The sequence below is a fragment of the Oncorhynchus kisutch genome, linkage group LG29 (genome assembly GCF_002021735.2).
Source record: "Oncorhynchus kisutch isolate 150728-3 linkage group LG29, Okis_V2, whole genome shotgun sequence".
NCBI classification, from domain to species: domain Eukaryota; kingdom Metazoa; phylum Chordata; class Actinopteri; order Salmoniformes; family Salmonidae; genus Oncorhynchus; species Oncorhynchus kisutch.
The window spans coordinates 25,964,487-25,987,856 of NC_034202.2; the positions used below are offsets into that span (position 1 = coordinate 25,964,487).

The 23,370-nt window shown below is 41.3% G+C and overlaps 2 protein-coding genes across 5 annotated transcripts; one reads left to right on the plus strand and one right to left on the minus strand.

The window, feature by feature from the left end:
* Nucleotides 1–129: 129 nt before the first annotated feature.
* LOC109874362 (sodium-dependent phosphate transporter 1-B-like) lies at nucleotides 130–17,094 on the plus strand. The gene is made up of 11 exons (XM_020466233.2): nucleotides 130–410; nucleotides 1,734–2,449; nucleotides 2,610–2,750; nucleotides 3,801–3,886; nucleotides 4,178–4,274; nucleotides 9,508–9,627; nucleotides 13,189–13,422; nucleotides 13,578–14,121; nucleotides 14,270–14,455; nucleotides 14,626–14,710; nucleotides 14,958–17,094. The coding sequence occupies exons 2-11, from the start codon at nucleotides 2,089–2,091 to the stop codon at nucleotides 15,111–15,113; spliced, it is 2,010 nt and encodes a 669-aa protein (XP_020321822.1). The 5' UTR covers nucleotides 130–410; nucleotides 1,734–2,088; the 3' UTR covers nucleotides 15,114–17,094.
* Nucleotides 17,095–17,209: 115 nt separating this feature from the next.
* Nucleotides 17,210–20,832, minus strand: si:dkey-200l5.4 (transcription initiation factor TFIID subunit 7). Of its 4 annotated transcripts, none has more exons than XM_020466236.2 (11): nucleotides 20,707–20,832; nucleotides 20,216–20,269; nucleotides 19,919–19,954; nucleotides 19,704–19,736; nucleotides 19,384–19,407; nucleotides 19,247–19,279; nucleotides 19,093–19,125; nucleotides 18,864–18,890; nucleotides 18,743–18,760; nucleotides 18,524–18,571; nucleotides 17,210–17,355 (listed from the first exon to the last, which is right to left on the minus strand). In XM_020466236.2, the coding sequence occupies exons 1-11, from the start codon at nucleotides 20,759–20,761 to the stop codon at nucleotides 17,342–17,344; spliced, it is 375 nt and encodes a 124-aa protein (XP_020321825.1). In that variant the 5' UTR covers nucleotides 20,762–20,832; the 3' UTR covers nucleotides 17,210–17,341. The 4 variants fall into 4 exon arrangements, with proteins under 4 accessions (XP_020321825.1, XP_031664756.1, XP_020321823.1 ...); XM_031808896.1 differs by having other exon boundaries at nucleotides 19,024–19,125; XM_020466234.2 differs by having other exon boundaries at nucleotides 19,093–19,128.
* Nucleotides 20,833–23,370: the final 2,538 nt, after the last annotated feature.

Here is a 23,370-nt window from a genome sequence, read left to right on the forward strand (position 1 = left end):
CCATGAAGAGCCACACACAACCAAGTAGTGAAAATTGTCATCAATGAATAATAAGCATACGTTGTAGCTCGATGATTGACAGGTATATCCAGTATGGGCATAAAGGGTGTAACCAAAGCACCACCCTCCGATTCTCCATAAAGACAAGCACCGGCTCGTGACTCAATCAAAACTAGCTTTTACCGGAACTATCAAGAGCTGATGCGCCTGGTTTTTACGCTGAATTTATATGAATATAACTAAACGGAAAGAGTAGCTACGTTCATATGGTTATTTAGCTTTCCAAAGCTAGTTAAATTTGTTAAAGTTCAAACTAATCGTTTCCAGTGACTGTATATTTCATGATCCCGCGCACTGGTTATATATTTGTTAGTCTTCCTTTTCATCATTGACTACTTTTGCGACGTGTGGTAAGTTAAAATTGTCATTATTTTCAAATTCACAAATTGTTATTTGGTACGTTTGTAAAACAGTGCGGTTTCAATTTGTAATTAACGTTTGCTCGTATTAAGTACTTTGACTGACTTATTACTAGGTAACTTACTAGTTAGTTCCAGATAAACATCCCTATAACTAACGTTAACAAAAATGTCTAAGTTACTATGGGAATATTTCCATCACATTGACAGTACGTTGGCTAACGTTACATCGTGATGATTATGAAATCAGATAGCAAGCGCTGACTAGCTGTTAGCCGTAACGTTACTAGCTTGGCTAGCAAAGCTAATATCATTCATTAGAATAATTAACGCAGCGACGCTAACAAAATATAGCGATTACGAAACATGGCTTGTTAATATGGCTAGCTAGCATGACTTATAATAGTAATAGTATTGACTATTACATGTGTGAACTAGCGCATAGACACATCAATGTGGATGGCTAGCTAACGTTAGACATGGGTCGTGTTGCTAGTGCAAGTCAAGATTGAATGAATGACACGTGATATGCGTCGTTTAACGTTAGATTTCTCGGTAGCTGGCAAACTTTGGATGACTGTTAACCATGTTAAATGTATATCTAGCGAACTTGTGTGTGTGTATTGCATCGTCGTGTATCAATGTTCTGCTACGTTACGTTGGCAATTTCTGTTATGTGATCTCGCTAAAGTTAGCTTTGGTGATTCTCTTCCTACGAGTGCATCCCCAAAATGGCTTCCTTTATTGGCTTATCTTGTCAGGCAAGCCCGTCTGTACGGTAACCATTGTCATTGCACAGCGAGACATGATTATGGGAAGGAAGTTGGCTCAGTGTCGTAAAGTAGCTAATACAAAAGGTGAAACACAGGCAGCTCATAGTTTGCTAACTAGGTAGTTGTATTTATGCTTGACAGAGCAAAGGTTGATGTTAAAAATAAATAAATAAATACATGTGTTTTCATACTGAAATTCTTACTGATTGCCCATAATTAAATGGCCTGGCCACCCTTTTTTAATTTCTATAAAAGGGAGGACATGGTCAGACTGCTATTTTGAGTAGTTTTGCTAAAGTGTTAACCAAGCGTGGAGTGGTGTAGTTAAGGGATGCTTTTTTTTCACGAGAGTTGAACCCTAGTTGCCGTTGTAGGATTTGACTATCATAAATTGACCAGCAGCAGGTCTCTGACTCCTATTGTATAGTCATGAATGGATGTGTTCTGAGGCACACTGATGTGCTAAAGTTGGAAGAACTAATTTTGTTTTCGATTGGAAGTGTTTACATAACTAAGACTTTCTCCAACTGTTGTCTTTCAGGATGTTCTGCCATTCACCTACATTGACTGTTGAACAATGGGTGACTGTTTGGTCCGCATGATAGCCCAGAGCCAAAGAAACCCTAACAAAGATAGTAAAATTACAGGATAGCAATACGCCCACACTTTACTTCACCATAATTTATTTCTGTTCAGTCCGGGACAACTCATAGGCTACACCCAGTGAGTTTAGTTAACCCTCAACCCCCTACGGGTTAGGGTCTTGAAGAGAAGTTACTGTATACACACATTGATACCTCATTTAATTTTGCTGTTTGCGAACATCACATCTATTTTCATATACATTCCCTTATATTGTGAAGCAAATCAATCTTTAGAGAAATCAATCACGCACAATGGTTTCGACAACTCTCGCCACTCTCACCCTGACGGGCACCACACTAGGGATAATGGCCCAGGTCACTGGTGGACCACTGACAGACTACATGTGGCTCCTCATAGTTGGCTTTATCATCGCCTTCATCCTAGCCTTTTCTGTGGGGGCCAATGACGTGGCAAACTCGTTTGGCACGGCAGTGGGCTCTGGAGTGGTCACCTTGCGGCAGGCCTGCATCCTGGCCACTATCTTTGAGACCGTTGGCTCTGTGCTTCTGGGAGCCAAGGTCAGCGAGACCATCCGCAAGGGCATCATCGATGTTGGCATGTACAACGGCTCTGAGCACGTGCTGATGGCTGGCTCTGTCAGTGCCATGTTTGGTGAGTGTTACAAATGTATAACTTTTTTTTGTATGTAAGAACATGGGTTTTATGCCATCTGGATTTCTTGTCAAATGTTTTTACTTGTATGTAATGTTGAAACAATGCTTTGTCGCTCCCTGTTCAAGTTATCAATTTGGCCTTTTATGCTGATTCTCAGGTTCTGCGGTATGGCAGTTGGTGGCCTCTTTTCTCAAGCTGCCGATCTCAGGTACCCACTGCATTGTGGGTGCTACCATTGGCTTCTCTCTGGTGGCCAGAGGTCAACAGGGGGTCAGGTGGCTGGAACTCCTCCGGATTGGTGAGTCCGCAGCTTCCGTTATCCACAGCTTACTTTGACGTTATCGTCATTGTCTAAGTAAAATAGACGGCTGCCTTATGTTGCATGTTTTCCAGTCAGACATGTTGTTTGTGCAAGTAATGCCAGTGTCTGGTTGTGGTGAGCGATTAACCAAAATGTAGTTTTGTTTCAGTTAAATAATTGACCAAGTCCATTTTTTATTTAGTTCTTTTGTGAGCCCAAGGTGCCGTTTCTCAATAAAGAAATCAAAATCCTTCACGAAAGAAGTCAAGAACTATGTTGGACAGTGGGCTGAGGGAGTTGTAGTTTTCACTAAGCAAATATAGCACCTATTTCAGCACAGAAACGTGATAATTTACGACAATGACCATTGTGCACCTGTTCTTTCTGGCTCAGAGGCGCCTGCTACGTTAGGTTGGATACACACAGAACGCTTGAGAGAGGAATGTACACAATGATGAGAGGTGGATAGACAGTTCGCAAAGTATGCCTTATAAATTTTGAAGAACTAGTCAAATGAATGTCCGACTGCTCTGCAGCATACTTAGGCAGGCTAGCCTGGCTAAATAGGATGACTAAAGTCCATATCGTATGTGGAGCAGAGATGACGTTGTCTTGCCGGTTGTTCCAGCCTAAGCTGAGATGATGACTTTAATTAAGGAATGAACATATGTATTAGTGTGCCATTTTACAGTGAAATGTTTGCTTATGAACCTTCTCAACAATGCAGTTAAAAAAATGTAATAGTAACAAACACGAGGAATAAAATAACGTACACAGGAATGGAACTATATAAAGTACCAGTTAAAAATGAAATAATTACAAGCAATATTGTTATTTCTGTCTACCCAATGTGGACCTGACAGATAATGGAATATTTTCTAAGTTATATATAGCAATTGATTGTTCACTCTTTTGGCTCTGGAATTCCCTTTAAAAATCTCTTAGTTTCATAATGCATTTAACGTTTAAAACACTAATTGCTTGGTGCTAGTGTCTGGTGTTCTTCCTGAGAGCACGGTGCAATGCTAATTGTTCTAATCTCCGCAGTTGTCTCCTGGTTCCTCTCCCCCCTTCTGTCTGGCATCATGTCAGGTGTCCTTTTCTACTTTGTACGTATGTTCATCTTGCACAAGGTAAGCTGAGTAAAATTCACTTATCTAAGTCTAGATGTCCTAACAAATTGTATGAAGCTTCCTGTTGGAAATTGTTGTTGGCTATGTGCCAGACCTTAAATGATGTCCCAAGCAAGGTCATTAGAATAAAGCCATTCCTTGTTCTTTGGAAAGAAGTGTCACTCTCCATGTAATCTCACGGGCCATCAATTCATATCAAATTTACCTACAACCCTTTTCTGCCATCAAATGTAACCTGACAGTACAATAGAGAGCATAGTGTTTCTGACTGTTCTGTTTGTCTCCATGCAGAAAGACCCCGTGCCCAACGGTCTGAAGGCCCTGCCTGTCTTCTATGCTGTCACCATGATGATCAACCTGTTCTCCATCATCTTCACTGGAGCTCCAAGTGAGTATCGTTGGCACACTCTGCCTTCACCTTGCATGCCTGCAGCCACGGAGTAAAATAAACTGCTCCCTCAGCCAGCCAACCGGATCCCCACACTTTTTCCAAACTGTTTACTGTTCTCAGAGAAGGCCTGTTTATTTTAACCTGTTGTGTTTTGGCACTTTTCTTGAGTGTGGTGTGGGTCATAACAGAATGAAATTGCAGAGAAGAGCACTGCACAACAGAGCTGGAAATAGGTTTCTCTTACTTCAATGTCTGTCCCTTTCCCACACGGAGGAGGAAAAATGGAAGTTAACTCGGCCATTGGCAGTCTTTTGATTCTCAGTAGTGTCCTTGAGAGCACTGCAAATGTTTAGGTCTGCTATATTGTTAACTTTTTAGGTTTTGCAACTCTTATTAAATGAGCAACCTTTGCTCCTTTTTGTTTTCTTCTACCTACAGGACCGAACAGTTCAAGAAGTCAACTGGCCTGGGCCATTAAATGAAGGCTATAGGCCAGAGTATGCACTGTGTATAAATGCACACTCAGAGGAGACCACATGCAATCAGTCACATACTGTACTGTTATGTCACACCTACGTGAGTGTCCTGTACGTGGGGACATTTTAGTCTGGGGTACCTCACATGAAGTTCCATACAGCGATTGCATTCCAGGAATCCTGCTGTTAAATGAATTCCCACACAACTGAGAAGAGATCAGAGAGTGATTTAATAGTAGATCCAGATATTACATACTGACATGTTGGCCTACTGTAATCGCACACACTGAGGAGGACGTGTATCCTTACACGTACTGGCACACTTTTAGACTCTGGCCACTGCCTGTAACTGGAGCCAGCTTATTACGAGGCTAATCCTGATCTTTAGCCACACCTGGTCAGTCACTTCCTCATGTTATACAATGCATTTGGAAAGTATTCAGATCCATTCAATTTTCCACATTTTGTTACGTTACAGCCTTATTCTAAAAGGGTTTAAATAGTTTTTGCCCCCTCACCAATCTACACACAATCCCTCATAATGACAAAGCGAAAAAGTTTTTAGAAATGTTAGCTGATTTATTAAAACATTTTTTTAAAGATACCTTATTTACATACGTATTCAGACCCTTTGCTATGACTTGAAATTGAGCTCAGGTGCATCCTGTTTCCATTTGTCATCCTTGATGTGTTGATGTCCTTGATGGTGTTTCTGCAACTTGATTGGAGTCCACCTGTGGTAAATTAAGTTGATTGGACATGATTTGGAAAGGCACACAGCTGTCCATATAAGGTCCCGCAGTTGACAGAGCATGTCAGAGCAAAAACCAAGCCATGATGTTGAAGGTATTGTCTGTAGAGCTCCGAGACAGGATTGTGTCGGCACAGATCTGGGGAAGGATACCAAAACATTTCTGCAGCATTGAAGGTCTCCAAAAGCACAATCGCTGCCATCATTCTTAAATGGAATAAGTTTGGAACCGCCAAGACTCTTCCTTGAGCTGGCCGCCCGGCCAAACTGAGCGATTGGATGGGGGGGGGTGGGTTTGGGTAGGGAGGTAACCAAAAACACTATGGTCACTGACAGAGCTCCAGGGTTCCTCTGGAGATGGTTGTTCTACTGGAGGGTTCTCCCCATCTCTGCAGCACTCCACCAATTAGGCCTTTATGATAAAGTGGCCAGATTGAAACCACTCCTCAGTTAAAGGCACATGACAGCCCGCTTGGAGTTTGCCAAACGGTGCCTAAAGGACTGACTATGTGAAACAAGATTCTCTGGTCTGTTGAAACCAAGATTGAACTCTTTGGCCTGAATGCCAAGTGTCACGTCTGGAGGAAGCCTGGCACCATCCCTATGGTGAAGCCTGGTGGCAGCATCATGCTGTGGGGATGTTTTTCAGCAGCAGGGAATGGGAGACTAGTCCTGGTCAAGGGAAAGGTGAAAGGAGCAAAGTACAGAGAGAGCCTTGATGACAACATGCTCAGGGCCTCCGACTGGGGCGAAGGTTCACCTTCCAACAGGACAACGACCCTAAGCACACAGCCAAGACAATGCAGGAGTGGCTTCGGGAGTCTCAATGTCCATGAGTGGCCCAGCCAGACTTGAACCCCATCGAACACCTGGCGAGACCTGAAAATAGCTGTGCAGCGACGCTCCTCTTTCATCCTGACAGAGCTTGAGAGGATCTCCAGAGAGGAATGGGAGAAAAATACAGGGGTGCCACGCTTGTAGCGTCATACCCAAAAAGACTCAAGTCTAATCGCTGTCAAAGGTGCTTCAACAATGCACTGAGTAAAGGTTCTGGATACTTATGTAAATGTGATATTTCAGATTATTTTTTATGCAACAATTTCTAAACCTGTTTTTGCTTTGTCATTAATGGGGTGTTGTGTCGACTGATGGGAAGTGAAACAACAATTTAATCCATTTAAGATTAAGGCTGTAATGTAACATTGTGGAAAAAGTCAAGGGGTCTGAATACTTTAAAAATGCCAGTGGCTGAATTTAAGAATTCAAAATGAGACCCGAGTCCATGATTAGTCTCTTTCCCCCATTTTTATTTTTTGCACAGATCATTCCGGTGCAATGTATCTAAGTGGGTTATACTATTTCAGAACACATTTCAGCTGTGTGCTCTCATTAAATATTTTGTCCTTGGAGGAACCACTGTAATCGCAGGATAAGTAATGGTTAACACCAAAAATATATATATTTTTTGCTGCATTTCTACCCCAAGTTGTAAAACCGTGTAGTGGTGACTGATCTGCTAGTCTAATACAGCCCGTGTTAAATTCAATGGGTGATTGAGGGGGGCGGAGTCAAAACAGAACTGTACATTTGGTCTCCTGTTTTAGAACCACATGATCCTCTGGTTTTACTTTAACATGGAGGTGTAAAAGCACAAACAATGTAACATGACTTTCCTATACACTTTTAAAGTGTTTTAGTCAAATAATCTGTTTGGGCTTCTTGCGGTCAATTTGTAGTCTGCTAATTAGAGTGCGGCTGAATCTAGTTGATGATCCCTGTAGAAGGGCCATAGATTGAAAAGCTTCGCCAGCAGAGGAAGTCGACATCATTAATGTATATGACCATGTCAACATTGACTACATTTGATTTTTAGGAACCAGGCAAATACTGGTCTTGTTACAGAAATCTATTTTATTTCTTCACTTACATAACCGGCCTGACTTTCACTACCAACTGTGTACTTTCAAACAACATCCATTCCAAAAAAAAAAAAAGTGATCCAGTGGACCCCCCCCATGTCCCTGCATTTCAGTATGCGTTAGCTGGAATGTACATTTTCTGCTTCGGTTCCCCTTTGAAAAACAAACGGCTGGTGGCTTGGTTGCTTAGGGGACACACAGAAATCAGTAAAATAGAAATGTGGAGAAGCAGAGAAGGGGTTTATTGAACTGAGCTGTGATTCAGAATACATGTGGTGTGTATGGTACTTCAAATTACTAATTATAAACTGGTATATGCCCAGTATACCACACCCTCTCAGGCCTTGTAGCTTAATTAGACCCTAATAGGCAAGCAACAGTAAGTTAGTGCCGCTGAAATAGTTTGAGTAGCCAACTTTATCTTCGTACAGTTAGGAAAAGCTGAGTGCAATACCTTCAAAAGTATCTTCATTGTTACTTTTTTCAGTCTCTGTCAACATTTCGTTTATTCAACTAGTTTGTAGGAGTGACAGACTGGGACAATGAAGAGGACAATTTGCCAAAGCCACCAGCCTAAATATACAATGAGTCATAAATGGTTATTTAACTATTGCTGCCATGAGGGATGGGGCTGAAACGCTGCTGGAAAATGACAACAAACCGTGTTATTGTGTAAAGTAGGCCACGGGATGCAGAGGTTACACGGGAGGGGTTTGGAACGCAGACGTGGTTAAATTCCACTTCCTGAGCCCTAATTCATCCCACTGCGTAAGCTGTGGTGTAGACGCCCCTTTGTGTGGCTCAGTTTTAAATGACTGGGTTGGTGCTTTTAAAAATAAATAAATTCTCTGGAGATGTGATTCACAAAAGGCCATCAACATGGAAATGTTCTTCTGCACATACTGAATAATACAGACTCCATTCTCTCCTCTTTGGGGGCCACTTTTTGCCCACTCTTAATTTGGCACCAGCCCCCCCCAACAAATGTCTACCGGCCGCACCTGTTTTGGGCTGTCCCACAGCCAGCCATTCGAGACTAGTCTAATGAAAGAAGCCTCAGCCATTCGTGCAGGAGAAATTATATCACCCCCTTCTCATTCCCTCTTCCTGGAGGGGGGTGAGTTTGTTGCGTAACTAAATACACATTGCTAATGTGCCATGGCCTGTAGTCTTCTCTCGCCGAATGTGAGGGTGAGTCAGTAGACTACACAGGAGAGCGCATGGCACACTCTGCCCTGTAACCAACACAGACTCACTGTTGTCTCTGGGCCTTGGCCTTCATTTCCTTTTGTTTGTTGTTCAAATCCCAGTCTAGAGTTATTTATTTATATTACGCGTGGTCAAGGTCAACTTGAATTTTCACGGAGCACTTGTTTTTTTTTTTTCTCTGACCATGTTGCTAACTCTCCAACATGTCGCTGGCGGCTGTTCCCCAAGGGGGATCTGTAATGGTCCTCCCTGCCAACAGCATGCACAAGACTACGTTGACAACCTCACACACACACACTACTGCAGGCTTGGCACCCGATGCCCTTTATGCTCCAGCGGACACTGTTAAAGTAAATTTGAAGGCCTCGTTTTTTTTTATCTCCTCCCCAAGTCCTCTCATCTAGCCTTCTAAGGCAATCACTCACTGTCCATGTGCAGTTGGAGGCAGGGGTCCATTTGGGTCGCTGCGACATCCCTTGTCATTCACATGCTCTCCTCCATGCGGCATTGCGTAACTGCTGTGGCTCATCCTTGTAGCTAGTGGTGGTGTATGTGTTTGAGGTAGTACTTAATTTTCCCCTGGAAATATGACCATGTGCAATTAATCGAAGAATTTGCTTCCAATTGATCATTCTAGCATTTTACCGTCTACATTTAAATGTTTTTTTTCTCTGTACTCAACATATAATTTAGAAACATTTTGTAATGTAAATATAAGAACAGGCTTTTGTAGTTCTACCACTTATAGATGTGGATCCAGATAGACTGTTTAGTCACAATGCCAACTGTTTTCTTATTCTTTAGGAAGGTAGTGCCTGCTGACTTGTTTTTCAAAACTATCTTTCCTCTCTCCGTTTCCCCTTCTGTTACTCCAGTGCTTGGATTTGACAAGGTCCCATGGTGGGGCACACTGCTCATCTCTTTGACCTGTGGTGTGCTTACCGCCCTGTTGGTCTGGTTCATTGTTTGCCCACGTCTCAAGAAGAAGATTGAACGTAAGTCTCAATTTGGTTTTTCTTTTGTTTTGGCACCCTTGTTATAAATTGTTTTATTTTAGTAAATAAGTTTTGAGTGTAGTTAGATTGCTGCATTGCATTAGGCACTGAACAAATTGTGAAATTTCCCAACTACATTTTCATCTCCAGGGTGACCCCAACATGAACTTATACTGTGTGTGAAAATGGCTTGTTTTTTAGTTTTTTTAAAATATGGTGGAATAAAAGTTAGATATTTAACCAATTATGGGTAGGCATTGCCTACTAATTATCTAATTGCTTGATGTCATTGGAAACGCTTACCTTTCTGTCCTTTTTATACAAAACATGTGCTATTTACACATGTTGGGGTGGTGCTGGAGATTAAGTAGACAAACTGAAATGTTCCTTTTAATACTGCACGTGTCTGGCCTCTCATTCATGCCTATTGTTTAATCCAGCAAATTCATTCAGGGCAGCAGATATATTTATCTTTTACACATTAATTCTGTGGTGACTTGTCTTGGAACCCAAAAATGACAACTTGTAAGGTCAGCCTGTTTTTATACTAATCTTCTTTAAATTGATATTGAGCTTAAAATGCAGGCGGATAGTTGTGCTGGTCAAAAGTAGACCCTTCTATTAATAGTACAAGTCAATCGCGTCACATGGTGTTCTGAAAGCCAGGATTTTAAGTTAAAAACCCTTTCTTAAATAGCCTCCCTTTATCTTAACTTTACTATAAATGGTGCATCTTGTGAAAGGGGAAATGCATGGGATGCTGAGGTCAATCTGGCTGACCATGAATGAACTGTCTGGGATGGTTCTAGTCCATCAGACAGAGAGGCAGCCTAATTGGATCATAGCGATCCACTAATGGGCCTTTACCTCCTTGACTAGAATAGCCATGGGTTGACTTAAGGCATTGACGTGATGTTAGCACTGCATCACAGGGTTAAGACTGTGCGGGTGACTCGACTGACGTGGCTCTAGTCAAATAAACGACTAGCGTCTCTGGGAAAGTTTTGCTGATGCAATAAGGTCAACTGGCTAGGTAGCAGACAAATGATCAGATGACCACGCAGTGGCCATATGTTTGCATTGAGTATCTGATTTGGTCTAAAGCCATAAAGTAATGCATGATACATCTCAGACCTTATCTACATAGGCCTGCCTGTGAAGGTTTTAGTCGGTAGCACAATGTAAATATAAACACGTCATTGTCAAATTTTATTGGTCATATACACCTATTTAGCAGATGTTATTGCAAGTGTAGTGAAATTAGCCCTGGTTATGCAATTCCTATGTGAACCTTAAATGCTGAGGCGTATAAGAACCATACGTGCTCTTTAGGGATGTAACGGTGCGCATTGGTCCTCGGTTCAAACCTTTTAAGATACAACTGCATCAGTCCGTGGACCCCAAACCGTTCCAGAAGTAGCATGCATCGGTCAGAAAATGTATACACAAGTTACAATTCACGTTTTGTTGCTCACATTACTTTTTTTTTTTCTACCTTTCGAATATAACTAATCTTTTGTGACAACTGGTGCATCCTCTCCTTCGGTGACGAGCTAAGCATGTAACTGTGTTGACAGTCATTGATCGACAAATCATTTTGCATGCCGAACAACCCTAGGGACCATCAGTAGCCTAGTCAGACTGCGCCCAGCTTCACGCGCTTACTAATGCAAGGTAGGCAGCCTGTTCCTGGTATTCCACATCTGCATGTCACCTTCAGCATTCAAACACTAAAATGGCCTGTGACATTGAGCTTTATTAGTTGAGTGGCAATTTTTTTGTTATCTATGCGCTGTTGAATTGTTTTACTGGAATAGAAGTAAGCTACCAGAGACTACTCATCGGGCTATACCTGCTTACAATAGATTTAATTTAGATTGTTCAGGTTCACCATCGGCAATAATTTTGGTAGTTTGTGTAAATCCAATCTGTGCATATGGTGTTTTGTTTTTTTAATATACAGGGGGAAATTGATAATTTCATGGTGCTGAGGGAAACATGTAAATTTTTATAATCAATGTCTGTTCACTCACTTGAATTCCATTTAGTTTGTTTTTGTGAGCCCAATGTGCCGTTTCTCCAGAGAAATCAAATAGTTCTTGACTCATGAATTATGTCGTACGCTGAGTTGAAGAGTTGTAGTTTTCATTAAACAAATATTCAACCTAGTTCACCGCGTAAATGTGGTAATTAACTACAATGACCATAATCACTGCGCTTGTTTTTTTCCAGCTCGGACACTGTTTATATGCATAGTCACTTTAACCACACCTACATGTACATTATACCTCAATTTGCCTGACTAACCAGTGCCTGTACATGGCCTCGCTACTGTTATTTTTCACTGTCTTTTTACTATTTTTATTTCTTTCCTTATCAAATGTTCACCTAAAGTTTTTTTTTTTTTAAAGAAAGAAAAAAAAAAGAACTTAAAATGGCACTGTTGGTTAGGGCCTGTAAGTAAGCATTTCACTGTTGGTTAGGGCCTGTAAGTAAGCATTTCACTGTTGGTTAGGGCCTGTAAGTAAGCATTTCACTGTTGGTTAGGGCCTGTAAGTAAGCATTTCACTGTTGGTTAGGGCCTGTAAGTAAGCATTTCACTGTTGGTTAGGGCCTGTAAGTAAGCATTTCACTGTTGGTTAGGGCCTGTAAGTAAGCATTTCACTGTTGGTTAGGGCCTGTCAGTAAGCATTTCACTGTTGGTTAGGGCCTGTCAGTAAGCATTTCACTGTTGGTTAGGGCCTGTCAGTAAGCATTTCACTGTTGGTTAGGGCCTGTCAGTAAGCATTTCACTGTTGGTTAGGGCCTGTCAGTAAGCATTTCACTGTTGGTTAGGGCCTGTCAGTAAGCATTTCACTGTTGGTTAGGGCCTGTCAGTAAGCATTTCACTGTTGGTTAGGGCCTGTCAGTAAGCATTTCACTGTTGGTTAGGGCCTGTCAGTAAGCATTTCACTGTTGGTTAGGGCCTGTCAGTAAGCATTTCACTGTTGGTTAGGGCCTGTCAGTAAGCATTTCACTGTTGGTTAGGGCCTGTCAGTAAGCATTTCACTGTTGGTTAGGGCCTGTCAGTAAGCATTTCACTGTTGGTTAGGGCCTGTCAGTAAGCATTTCACTGTTGGTTAGGGCCTGTCAGTAAGCATTTCACTGTTGGTTAGGGCCTGTCAGTAAGCATTTCACTGTTGGTTAGGGCCTGTCAGTAAGCATTTCACTGTTGGTTAGGGCCTGTCAGTAAGCATTTCACTGTTGGTTAGGGCCTGTCAGTAAGCATTTCACTGTTGGTTAGGGCCTGTCAGTAAGCATTTCACTGTAAGGTGAAAAGTATTCGGTGTATGTGACGAACTTTGATTTGGTCTGAGTGGATGTTGCGAGAGGTTTCGCTCTTGACAAAATCAGTCCAAAATGATTGTTTAAAATGTACCGTTCCTGTATCGGAGCCCATGTATCAAATCGTCATGAAAGGGGAAGATGCACATCCCTAGTGCCATCTCATGTTCCCTTACTGTACCGTATTTGTGTTTGGACTTGGCCCAGGCAGTCTAATTCCATCTTGTTCCCCTCCAGGAAAAATCAAGTCTTCCAGCCCCTCTGAGAGCCCACTGATGGATAAGAGGGAGCTGAGGGAGGAACCTGTACCCTGTACCATCCTGAAACCTGTCCCTGAGGAGCCCCCTTCACCCCCCTCCCCCGTTGACCCAGACTCCCCCTCCCAGCTTCCCCAAGAGGAGCGCAGGGTAACCTTTGACATTGGAGATTCTGATGATGGCGACAATAAGGAAGGCAAGGAGTCTGAGAATGGTAAGTGTGAGTCATGGGGAGGTTATGGCTGCCTTGGTAAAGTGAGAAAATTGGATAAAAATAAAATCTGTAAATATTAAGTAATTCATTTTCCATGACTCACTGACTACAGAGCTTGCTTGCACTGTTCCTGACTTTTACATATTTTTATTCAGTCCAAAAAGTGCAGTTCAGTAATGATGTGCAGTTCAGCAATGGCCCAGCCCACGTCCCCAGCAACGGTTACAGCCAGTACCACACTGTGCACAAGGACTCTGGCCTCTACAAGGACCTGCTGCACAAGCTCCACCTTGCCAAGGTAGGTGACTGCATGGGCGAGACTGGCGACAGACCCATCCGCCGCAACAACAGCTACACCTCTTACACCATGGCCATCATCGGCATGCACGGGGACTTCCGGCCCAAAGAGGGCGAGTTCCACGCCAGCGAGGACAAGGGTACAGAGGAGAAGAAGAAGCGTGTACGCATGGACAGCTACACCAGCTACTGCAATGCTGTGGCTGAGCACGGGGCTCCTGAGGGCATGGGGGAAGCAGAGGTGACTCTGGAGATGGGAGAGGAGGATGCTGGCAGCAGCCGCAGCTCTCTGGAGGAGGATAGGCAGGACCGGGACCGCCCTGAGGTCTCTGAACTTTTCAGGTTTCTCCAGATCCTCACTGCCTGCTTCGGATCCTTTGCCCATGGAGGCAACGACGTCAGGTAGGGAGATGTTCTATCTTGGATGAATAGTAATCTATATATATATTTTTTATATTTCTGGACAGGCAATAGGGTTAGTGTGTTCATGTAGAGGGACTTTTTGTACCTGATTTAATATTTTAGTAACCCAGTCTCTTTTCTCCTGCAGCAATGCCATTGGTCCTTTGGTAGCTCTGTGGCTGGTTTACAATAGTGGTTCAGTTAACTCCAGCGCCCCGACACCCATCTGGCTGCTGTTGTACGGAGGAGTTGGCATCTGCCTCGGTCTCTGGGTGTGGGGTCGCAGGGTTATCCAGACCATGGGCAAGGACCTCACCCCCATCACTCCCTCCAGGTATGTGCCAGACATCACAGAACTGACTAAATCAAACATTCAAATGGCACCCTTATAGCATAACATTCCCCACAGACATGAGACTTCACACTATCTGTGAAATTAGACACACACACACACACACGGGCAGGACCATCTGGTGACTCAAGCCTGGTTTTCTTTCCCTTCAGTGGTTTCAGCATTGAACTTGCCTCAGCCCTGACCGTTGTGGTTGCCTCCAATATTGGCTTGCCTGTCTCCACCACCCACTGTAAGGTAAGCTGTTCAGACTCAGACACTGTGGTCTGATGCAGAGACATGAAGGGGAGTATGCCTTCCAGTAAACAGGATGTCTGAATTTGGTGGTTCAAACTGGTTCTAATTTCCACTTCTTTTTTTTTTTTTTACATTCAAACCAAGATTAAAAACTGAATCCAGTCTGCTACTGTCAGGGGAGTGTTGACCATTTCTTCTTAATGGGTCATGGATTGTAATTGGTTAACAAAGGTCTGTGTGTTGCCAGGTGGGCTCTGTGGTAGCGGTTGGCTGGCTGCGCTCCAGGAAGGGTGTGGACTGGCGTCTGTTCCGGAACATCTTTGTGGCCTGGTTTGTTACTGTGCCCATTTCAGGCCTGATCAGCGCTGCCATCATGGCCCTCTTCACCTACGTCATCCTGTGAGCCTAGGGCTGCCTGCACCCCATAACAGGGGAGGAGAGAACAAGTGCCCACTCGTGATGGGGGGGGGGGGGGGGGGAAGGTGGCTGTAGCCTGCTAACCCCATGCCAACACACCGAAGGAGGGGAATACATAAAAGATGTGGTAAAAGGAAAAAAACGGACGTTGTGATATGGGCCTGTGGTTCTTGGCTGCATAATTTCCAACCTTAAGTTATGATTGTGTTCGTTTATGCGCCAATCACTTCCAATGGGAACATTTTTGTTTTCTTTGTCATTGTTTTTTTTTTCCTGACTTGGCAGAATTTCTTTTTCAATGCTCATGATCTTGTAAAAAATAGCTAATCAATTTTTTTTTTTTTTTTTCTATACTCCACAACTTTTTTTTTTTTTACCGTGTAATTATGTACATATACCATGTTCCTGTTTTTATAATCTTATTTGACAAGTTTGGATGACAACAACAATTACAACACAGTATTAGCCTTTAGTGACGCTTCTATTTCGCCTGTCATACATAACACATGCTCAGAGTAACTTAGAATAAACAGTATTTTTAGGTTGAAAGTGAGGTTATTGGTGTTCTTTCTCTACCTTTTTAAATGCCATTGTCAAGAGAATGTGTTTGTCTTGTCACTAAACAATTTTAAGAATTGTGTGTACTTGGAACTGGTTGCCTTGTTTTTCCTTATGTGCAGGGGAGTTTCAGTTTTCCCCTTGCCATTTGCTGAATGAACTGAGTTTGACTGTTACTCAGCCATTCTACAGAGCCCTTGGTCTGTAGATAAGTACAGGAAATGATGTGCACGCCCCTCAGAGCTAATTCTCTCAGCTTCTCCTCCGCTTTCTCAACTTGTTACAATGATCCCTCAGGTTTTCTGTACTTTCACTATATGGTTCTTGTGAAAGTTATTCTAAAGAAATTACACATTTTATGTAGTGTCAGGCAACCTCATTTAACTGAAACCTGCTCAACAGGAAACCAGACTGTGTAGAGGCTGCATTTGACAGGCAAATCTATCCCTTCCTCATTGTAGGTCAACAACACAACACCCGGTTGTGGATTAGACCCCTTTGTCTATCCAGTTACCATAATGCTTTTGTTTTGAGCATAGATGGTGATACTAGGCGACCTGACCTCTCACATTACAAAGTTGAGCTCCCACCACCCTGGCTTTTGGGACATCATTATTTAATTGGGAAAATGGCTAAAATGTCTTCACGACATGTTTATAAATTGTCTGAAACAGTACAGTCTATTTTTAATCTGGCAGGTTGATAAAGACAATTGTTTTTTAATGGGATCATTGTAAAAAGTTTAATTTCTCAACCTTTTCCCGATTGTTTTGTTTTTCTGCAAGAAAAATATCTAGTACCATAAGTATCTATTCTGGGTCTGCTTTGGTGTTATTGATGGTGATGGCAGACCTTTTACCTGAAAACAAGGTAAATCTGAATAAATGGAATGTTGGTAAATGTGGGGAGAGACACTTAAATGAGGTCCTTAGATTTCCTGTTTAAACTTGATTGCATCAAACTAGATGGTGTAATGCGTTAGTTCTGCTCAAGCCTTCTGTAGTCTGTTTTGCAATTTAGCTGCGGAATTGTAATTTGCCTGTACTGTTGGTCTGAGGAATGTGTACTTGCCAACACATCAGGTTGCTCTTGCCACCATCTCACAGCTATGTTTTATGTGTGGTTGATGAGGTTAGTGTGAGAGACATCAGGTTACTACCCTGAACCTGATGTTTTTGACTGTGTGTGTGGACCTTGCCCTGATGCTCTGTTGGAAAGAGGGGGGCATGTATTGCTGCTGTGATGCCACCAAGAGTTGCGGTACTGAGCTGCTGCACTACTTAACTCATTTAGAGTTATAGTTGCCTTAATAGTTTTTTGTTTTTTTTTAAGGCACCAAAGAAAATACTGGTTTGTTATGCACAGACAGAATACATTTGGAGGAAAAAATAAATAAAAATGGAAAGCTATCATGTTTTTGTATTTTATGTATTCAAGATGTTTGAAAGACTCACTTTTCAAACCATTACATTCTAAATAAACCTCAATGGCCTATTGCATAAGTACGGAGTCACACAGCAGTGAAATAGAATGGGGAGAGATATGTCTCTTTATTAACGGTTAACTGTTTCGCTGCACAATGTTCTTCGGGTTCTGTAATAGAAGATGGGGGTAGGTCTGCAAGTGCTGCCTCCTCACATGATGCCTCCGGCAGGCTCACTCTACCTCAGCTGTGACGCAGAAAAAGTGAGAATTGATTCCTTTTGTTTTTATGAGCATCACACACACACAAGTATCCTACTCCCCGCAGGACTCTCAAAACCATTCTAGCACAGAGTTGCTTAGGCTGTGAAAACCATTGACTCAATAACACAAGGGCCCCTTTTATGCCCAGTGAAGTGCATTTTTCAGGTTAACCCGGTGATCTAGAAACTAGTTGTAAATTATTACACAACATGATACTAATTCGTTTTCAGGGTTCAAGATCCAGAGCCTTAAGAAGATGAAGTGCTGAACATGCAGATAAGGACCTTGATTATTGACCTTGGTCCTACAGTTTGTCAAAAATGTGCCTGCCTTGACTCACGCCGTTCCTTTCCTAGCCTGTATCTCGGGTCCAGAAATAACCCAGGACACAGCAGATGATACAGAATAAATCAAGCACAGATAAGCATTTGGGGACAGGTGTCTTGGAGTGCCCTAGATGTCTGTCCTAGATACACTAAAAGCAAGGGTGCCAGCATTCAAACAATCAATCACGTTGCCAGTGTCCTGTTCAACTAGTTTGACATCAGTGACTCCATGGTCTGGGTCAAAGTCTCTCCATGGAGTGCTTTGGTTATGAGGTCAAGTCAATAATGTCTAGCTCTATGATGTGATTTTCCTCATCAACTCAAAAATAACTATTGACCTTGAACATGTGTATAACATTCATATTTTTATGCGGACTCTGACTGGCATAGTTCATAAAATGTGTTTTTGCTGTCTGTCCATAAAATTAGCTTGTTAATCACTATACACTATCACTATACTACTGTTATACAGCTGTGGTAAAGAAAGTTATGTGTTTATTGTGTATTGTAAGTTTCCTGTTTTATCAGATGGAAATGTTGAGGGGAAAGCCATGATGAAGCCCTTTCCTTTACATTTTATGAGCAATGGAAAATGTTCAACAATTTCAACAACAGCTAGAGCAAACACATTTTTATGGAAGATGGATACTAGCCAGGTAAAATTAAGAAATTTTCACTGTTTTTGGCTATGTCCTCGAGCTCATTTGTGAAGAGAAAAAAAGGGGGGATATTATATAACGTAGTGTATGTATCTACTACCAGAGTCAACAAGACCATTGTCAGTTGTTCAAAAATATTTACAAACAAGTAGATATTCATATCCTACCTAGATTTGTAGTCTCATCTGCTTCTTCAACGTTGGCTTCAAGGTGTTCTAGGAAGGGACAGAAGATGTGAACATATTATTGTATACCAGTGAGTGAATGGCTGGTATTGTGTTTCATGTGAGTTTCAAATGTTCTTTGGATATTTTGTGTTACTCAGAGAAGATGATTCTATCAATGTAACTTGCGATAACATGAGACTCTGAAGGTTCTATGCGTACCTCGCTTTTGCCTCATACCTGTAAGGAAACAGAGAACCCAAGGTTGTGAGGGTGTATTAGGAAAAGTCCTGCATGTGTTATTACATGAGACATTTTGAAAAAGACAGAGGTAATTACTCACCATCTACATCCTCATCAGACTCAGACTCTGTTGGAGAACAGGAAACTTAGGCTTATACATGTACCTGAATGAATCTAAAATATATATATATATATATATATATTATAGTTATAACTAAAGAACCAAACATCAAGTGAATGTCTTGCTAAGAAACACTCACGTCGGTCTTCTAACACTTTAGTGCCATCTACAGGTGTCTTTAAACACTGTCCGTTCAACCTTTCCTTACCATGTTGGTCTGCCTCAACGTTTCCGTCTCTGTCTGCTGGAAAACGACACGAGTAAAGTTATAAGTAATCTAAACAAACTATGGAAAAAAACGCGTGCCTGTCAGTAACCAATCTTTTCCTGTGAGTGTTGTCATATGTGCCATCTGTTCTTACTCATGTCCTCTTCCTGAGTGTCATTCTCCTCCTCTGTAAAAAAAAATACATTCAATAAATTATGAATAGGCCTACATTTACAAAAACGAATGGTTGATTAATACGTATGCTTGTCAACAGCAGACTTCAGTGATTACCAGTATTTTCATCTTGAACAGCCTCTACCATAGACAGAAAAATGACATTTGTTAAAGGAAAACAAGAGGTGAAATTGTATTATTTCACTATCAATGGGCCAAATGCAAAAACAATACAATGTCCCCTAATTAGTTTTTAGAAGGCTAGGATTCCCTGACCCAAGTACTGTACATCCTCACTGTGTGCATCATCTTTAGATGGCAATATGGAAAGTATTGTTCTTTCATTGTGTTAATTAAAATGATTACAAATGATTTGCTGGGACAATTCTAGACAGGTCATTAACCAGAATTGTTGCCTGTGTCACTGTGTGTCTTACCACTCATTTGAGCTGCTTCAAACTCCTCCTGATCTGAGGACAGAGAAAGGCAGATAAATGATGTTGATTAATGCAAGCTGTAGCACTATGAGCCATCAGTGCCCCAGAGTAGATTAAAAAAACTCCAGTTGAACTAGATTTCAGTCAAAGTCATTGCAGTTGTGCGTGGAGCAAAAGCTCTTCTATGAGTGTCTCTGAGACATTGCTCATTGTACCTCTCTTTTGCAGGTCACTTAGCTGCTCCAGCCCCACTGGAAAAAGTGAAAAAGTCACATGAGTTTTCTTTTAACACAAACACTTTTTTTTAAATGTCTATTGATACTGTGCTGCTTTTAATGTCTGTGTGTTGTGTTTTTATGGTGTATTTACTGGTCATGTACTGTACGTATTGGCTGGCGCAATAAAATGTAATAAAGTATTATCTTATCTTATTTGATCTCATGCGTTGTCAGAGAGGCATTGCGCTCAAAAACATCAACATCATCATCTTCATCCATCATGGTCTTTCTCACCTTCATCACCAAATGTGTCTTCTTTTTCTGCCGATTCCAAGGATGCGGTCAGAGCTGGGGATGTCAGCAATTTAATGTCAAATTTAATGTCAAATATTAGACAACACAACATAGATGTGATGATATCCAACCCCCCCCACCCCCCACCCCACCACCACCACCACCACCACCACCAAAGAAAGCGCTGAATTGGGGGCATAAAGAGTGTGCGGGCCTTATTGTTCTTTACTATTATAACCAGCCAACTCACATTTCCCTCTGGCATGTTATCAATTAAACATAAGGATTCAATTGAATGCCAATCACATAAAAAAGGCTGAGGGCCTTCTTTACATTACCATCGCACAATACATCATGAAACAGCATTGCAACTAGTATCAGCAGTACAGGGCTTCATCAAATGCCACAGCTGACTGATATTTAAACAGAAATATATTGGAGAAGTTTAAAACATTATGACATTGAGAAAATAGACCACACAATTCTCATACCAGTGTGGAATCCTGCTGCAGCCAAAAAGAGGAATATGGGCACTCCGACTCTCATCTTGGCTCCGTGGTTGGTTATAGAAGGTGCTATAGTGTCAGTCCAAACTGGGTATTGTGTTTTTGTCGGTCATTGGCCCATTTATACTTTCTTTTTCATCACATGCTTTGCATGGACAGGCGGCTATGGTACCATTGTCCCTCCCTACCTAGGGGCAGCTGGGTGGCACATCCCGGCCACAACACAGACGTGTCATTATTCAGGGTGTGAATGCCACCCATTGTCGGCTCTTCTGTCAGGTGCCCCTTTATTTGGGGTGCTGGTGCGTGTTTGGAAGAGGGGGGGGGGGGTCTTTCCATGTTGTCAAAAGAAAATCTAATTTCCTTTCTGGAATAACATTTTTGTATTTTTATTGTGTATCATTGAGGCTGTGTTCTGATGCGGGATACAGACCACCTCAGTGAGACAATTCATCCATTGTGCACACAGACCTGATGATGTCAATTTTGGTACAGAGCATTCCGTTTTTATTCTAATTTGTTTGGGAAAACTGAATGATATCTGTATGACATTTGAACCCCCCAGTCATATCTCGCAGTATCATTGCTACTTTTTTTCACAGTGACACATCTGTGTTATCAAGCAATATGACCCAGCTTTTAGTGACCAATGTCCAGTATTGGGAAAGCTACTTTGAAAATATAGTTTACCAAGCTACCAATTACTTCACACTGAAGAAGTTGAGCTACAGCAAATCTACTCTTAATAAAAATATACTAGTTTGTTTAACTAAAGTTACTTTGAAAAAGTAGCTCACTACATCAAAACTACCTAATGACAAATGATCATGTCTAATCTGTAATGTAATATACTACAAAGTTAAGAAACATTACTGAATGAACACATAACTCTGCAGTCAGATGTTAACAGTTTAGTGCGACCTGTGTGACAGCCAGAGATTTAGTGGGTAGTTGTAGTAGCAAGCTACACGGCTTTGTTAACTAATACAAACACTACGAAGCTTGAATTGAATTTAGTTAAACTACCACCAAGCTATGGCAAAATGTAGTTAAATTAGTAGTTGAATTACATGTAGTGGAACTACTCCCTAGCACTGCAAATGTCACAGAGCAAATGGCCTCATCTGCAAATAGAAAAATGTGGTTTGGGCTCTCAATGTCCAGTTTGTTGAAGAACATGAGGCGATTTGCATCTTCGGGACTGGCAGGGCATGTATTGAATAATTAAAGATGACATTCATCTCTTCAGTGTGTTGGCTCTTTAATATGATTGGAAACAGTGATTTCAAGTAATTTTGTTTTAGCTGAGAAGCCATAGAAAACTATGTCAAATAGAGCATAAAACATATCACAATTACAAATTCTAATTTCAAAATTGTCTACAAACACTTGTATTTGATCTGTGCCAACTTCTGGGATTCAAATCAGCTGGTCTCAAAATACTCTCCCTCTTCCATCACATATCATTTTTACATGTCTAAACATTAGGGACTTTGCTGTAAAAGTATTCTAACAAAGTGCACTATCTACTACGGTTGTACAGTATCACACATTATCACAAAGAAACCCTAAAAACATCTAAAAGTTCATTAGAAAGGCTGAACCAACTATGGTTATTCTCAAACTAATTCTAGACAAATGACAGAGAAATGTGTAATTTACCTCACAGAACAGAAGACAATTATTTTCTGAAGGATACTTGTCACTCACAGTAAAATAAATGTACTTTGTGTTCTTATACTTCACTTTGGTCCCCATGGAAGACTCGTTTTATGGTACAATTTGTTCATTGCATACATGACAAAAACATTCCAAAAACAGAGACTAAATATTTTCTGAAAGCAAGTAGAAAGGCTGATTCTCAGATGTAAAGAGCATTGCTTAGTCATTTCAAAGGCACAATTTTTAAATATCTAAATACACTACAGTACATTTTCAAACGACATCAAATGATCAATGTGAATATGCAGTCTAATTGCTTTAATTACATTTCTAACATGAAAATATTTTAAACTAGAAAAAGTACAGGTGTTTGTTCTTCATAGTTGTTTTCATCATTGTACACCACCAAAACGTTTCCAATTATCTGTTGGCCAATTAAATTGCAAAACCACAAATTTCACCAACCAATTTGCTTTACAATCTTTTCAACACTATACCTGAGGTAGAGCGCTTCAGACACAGCAGGAAGACATACAGAAATTCGTTTAGATGGTTCACTCGTCACAGGGTACATTTTCCAGATGTATTTGACACTCATTTCTAAAAGTTAGCAGTATCTAAAGCAGCTACTGTATATATTTGAAAACCCAAGTGCCTTGTCTTTTCAATCATTTTACTTTTACCCTGTAGTATAGCATAGTTCCCTATGCTGTTGTCACAGTGATCATTCTATTCAGGACAGTACAAGAATATCATCTGCTGAAAATTGTGCACTAATGTTGCAGTTGATATTATTTAAGTTGACTTTTTCAATTAAAAAAATACATCAAATACAGCGGGTCAATGGATTTCTTCAGTGTTAGATTCATAATGAGGCAGAACACCCCAGACTAGTATTCACCTGACAGGATTGTTTTACTGTGGAATATATCAGAATTATATTATTGCCATCTCTCATGATTCACTCTTCTCCGCCTCTGCTATCCC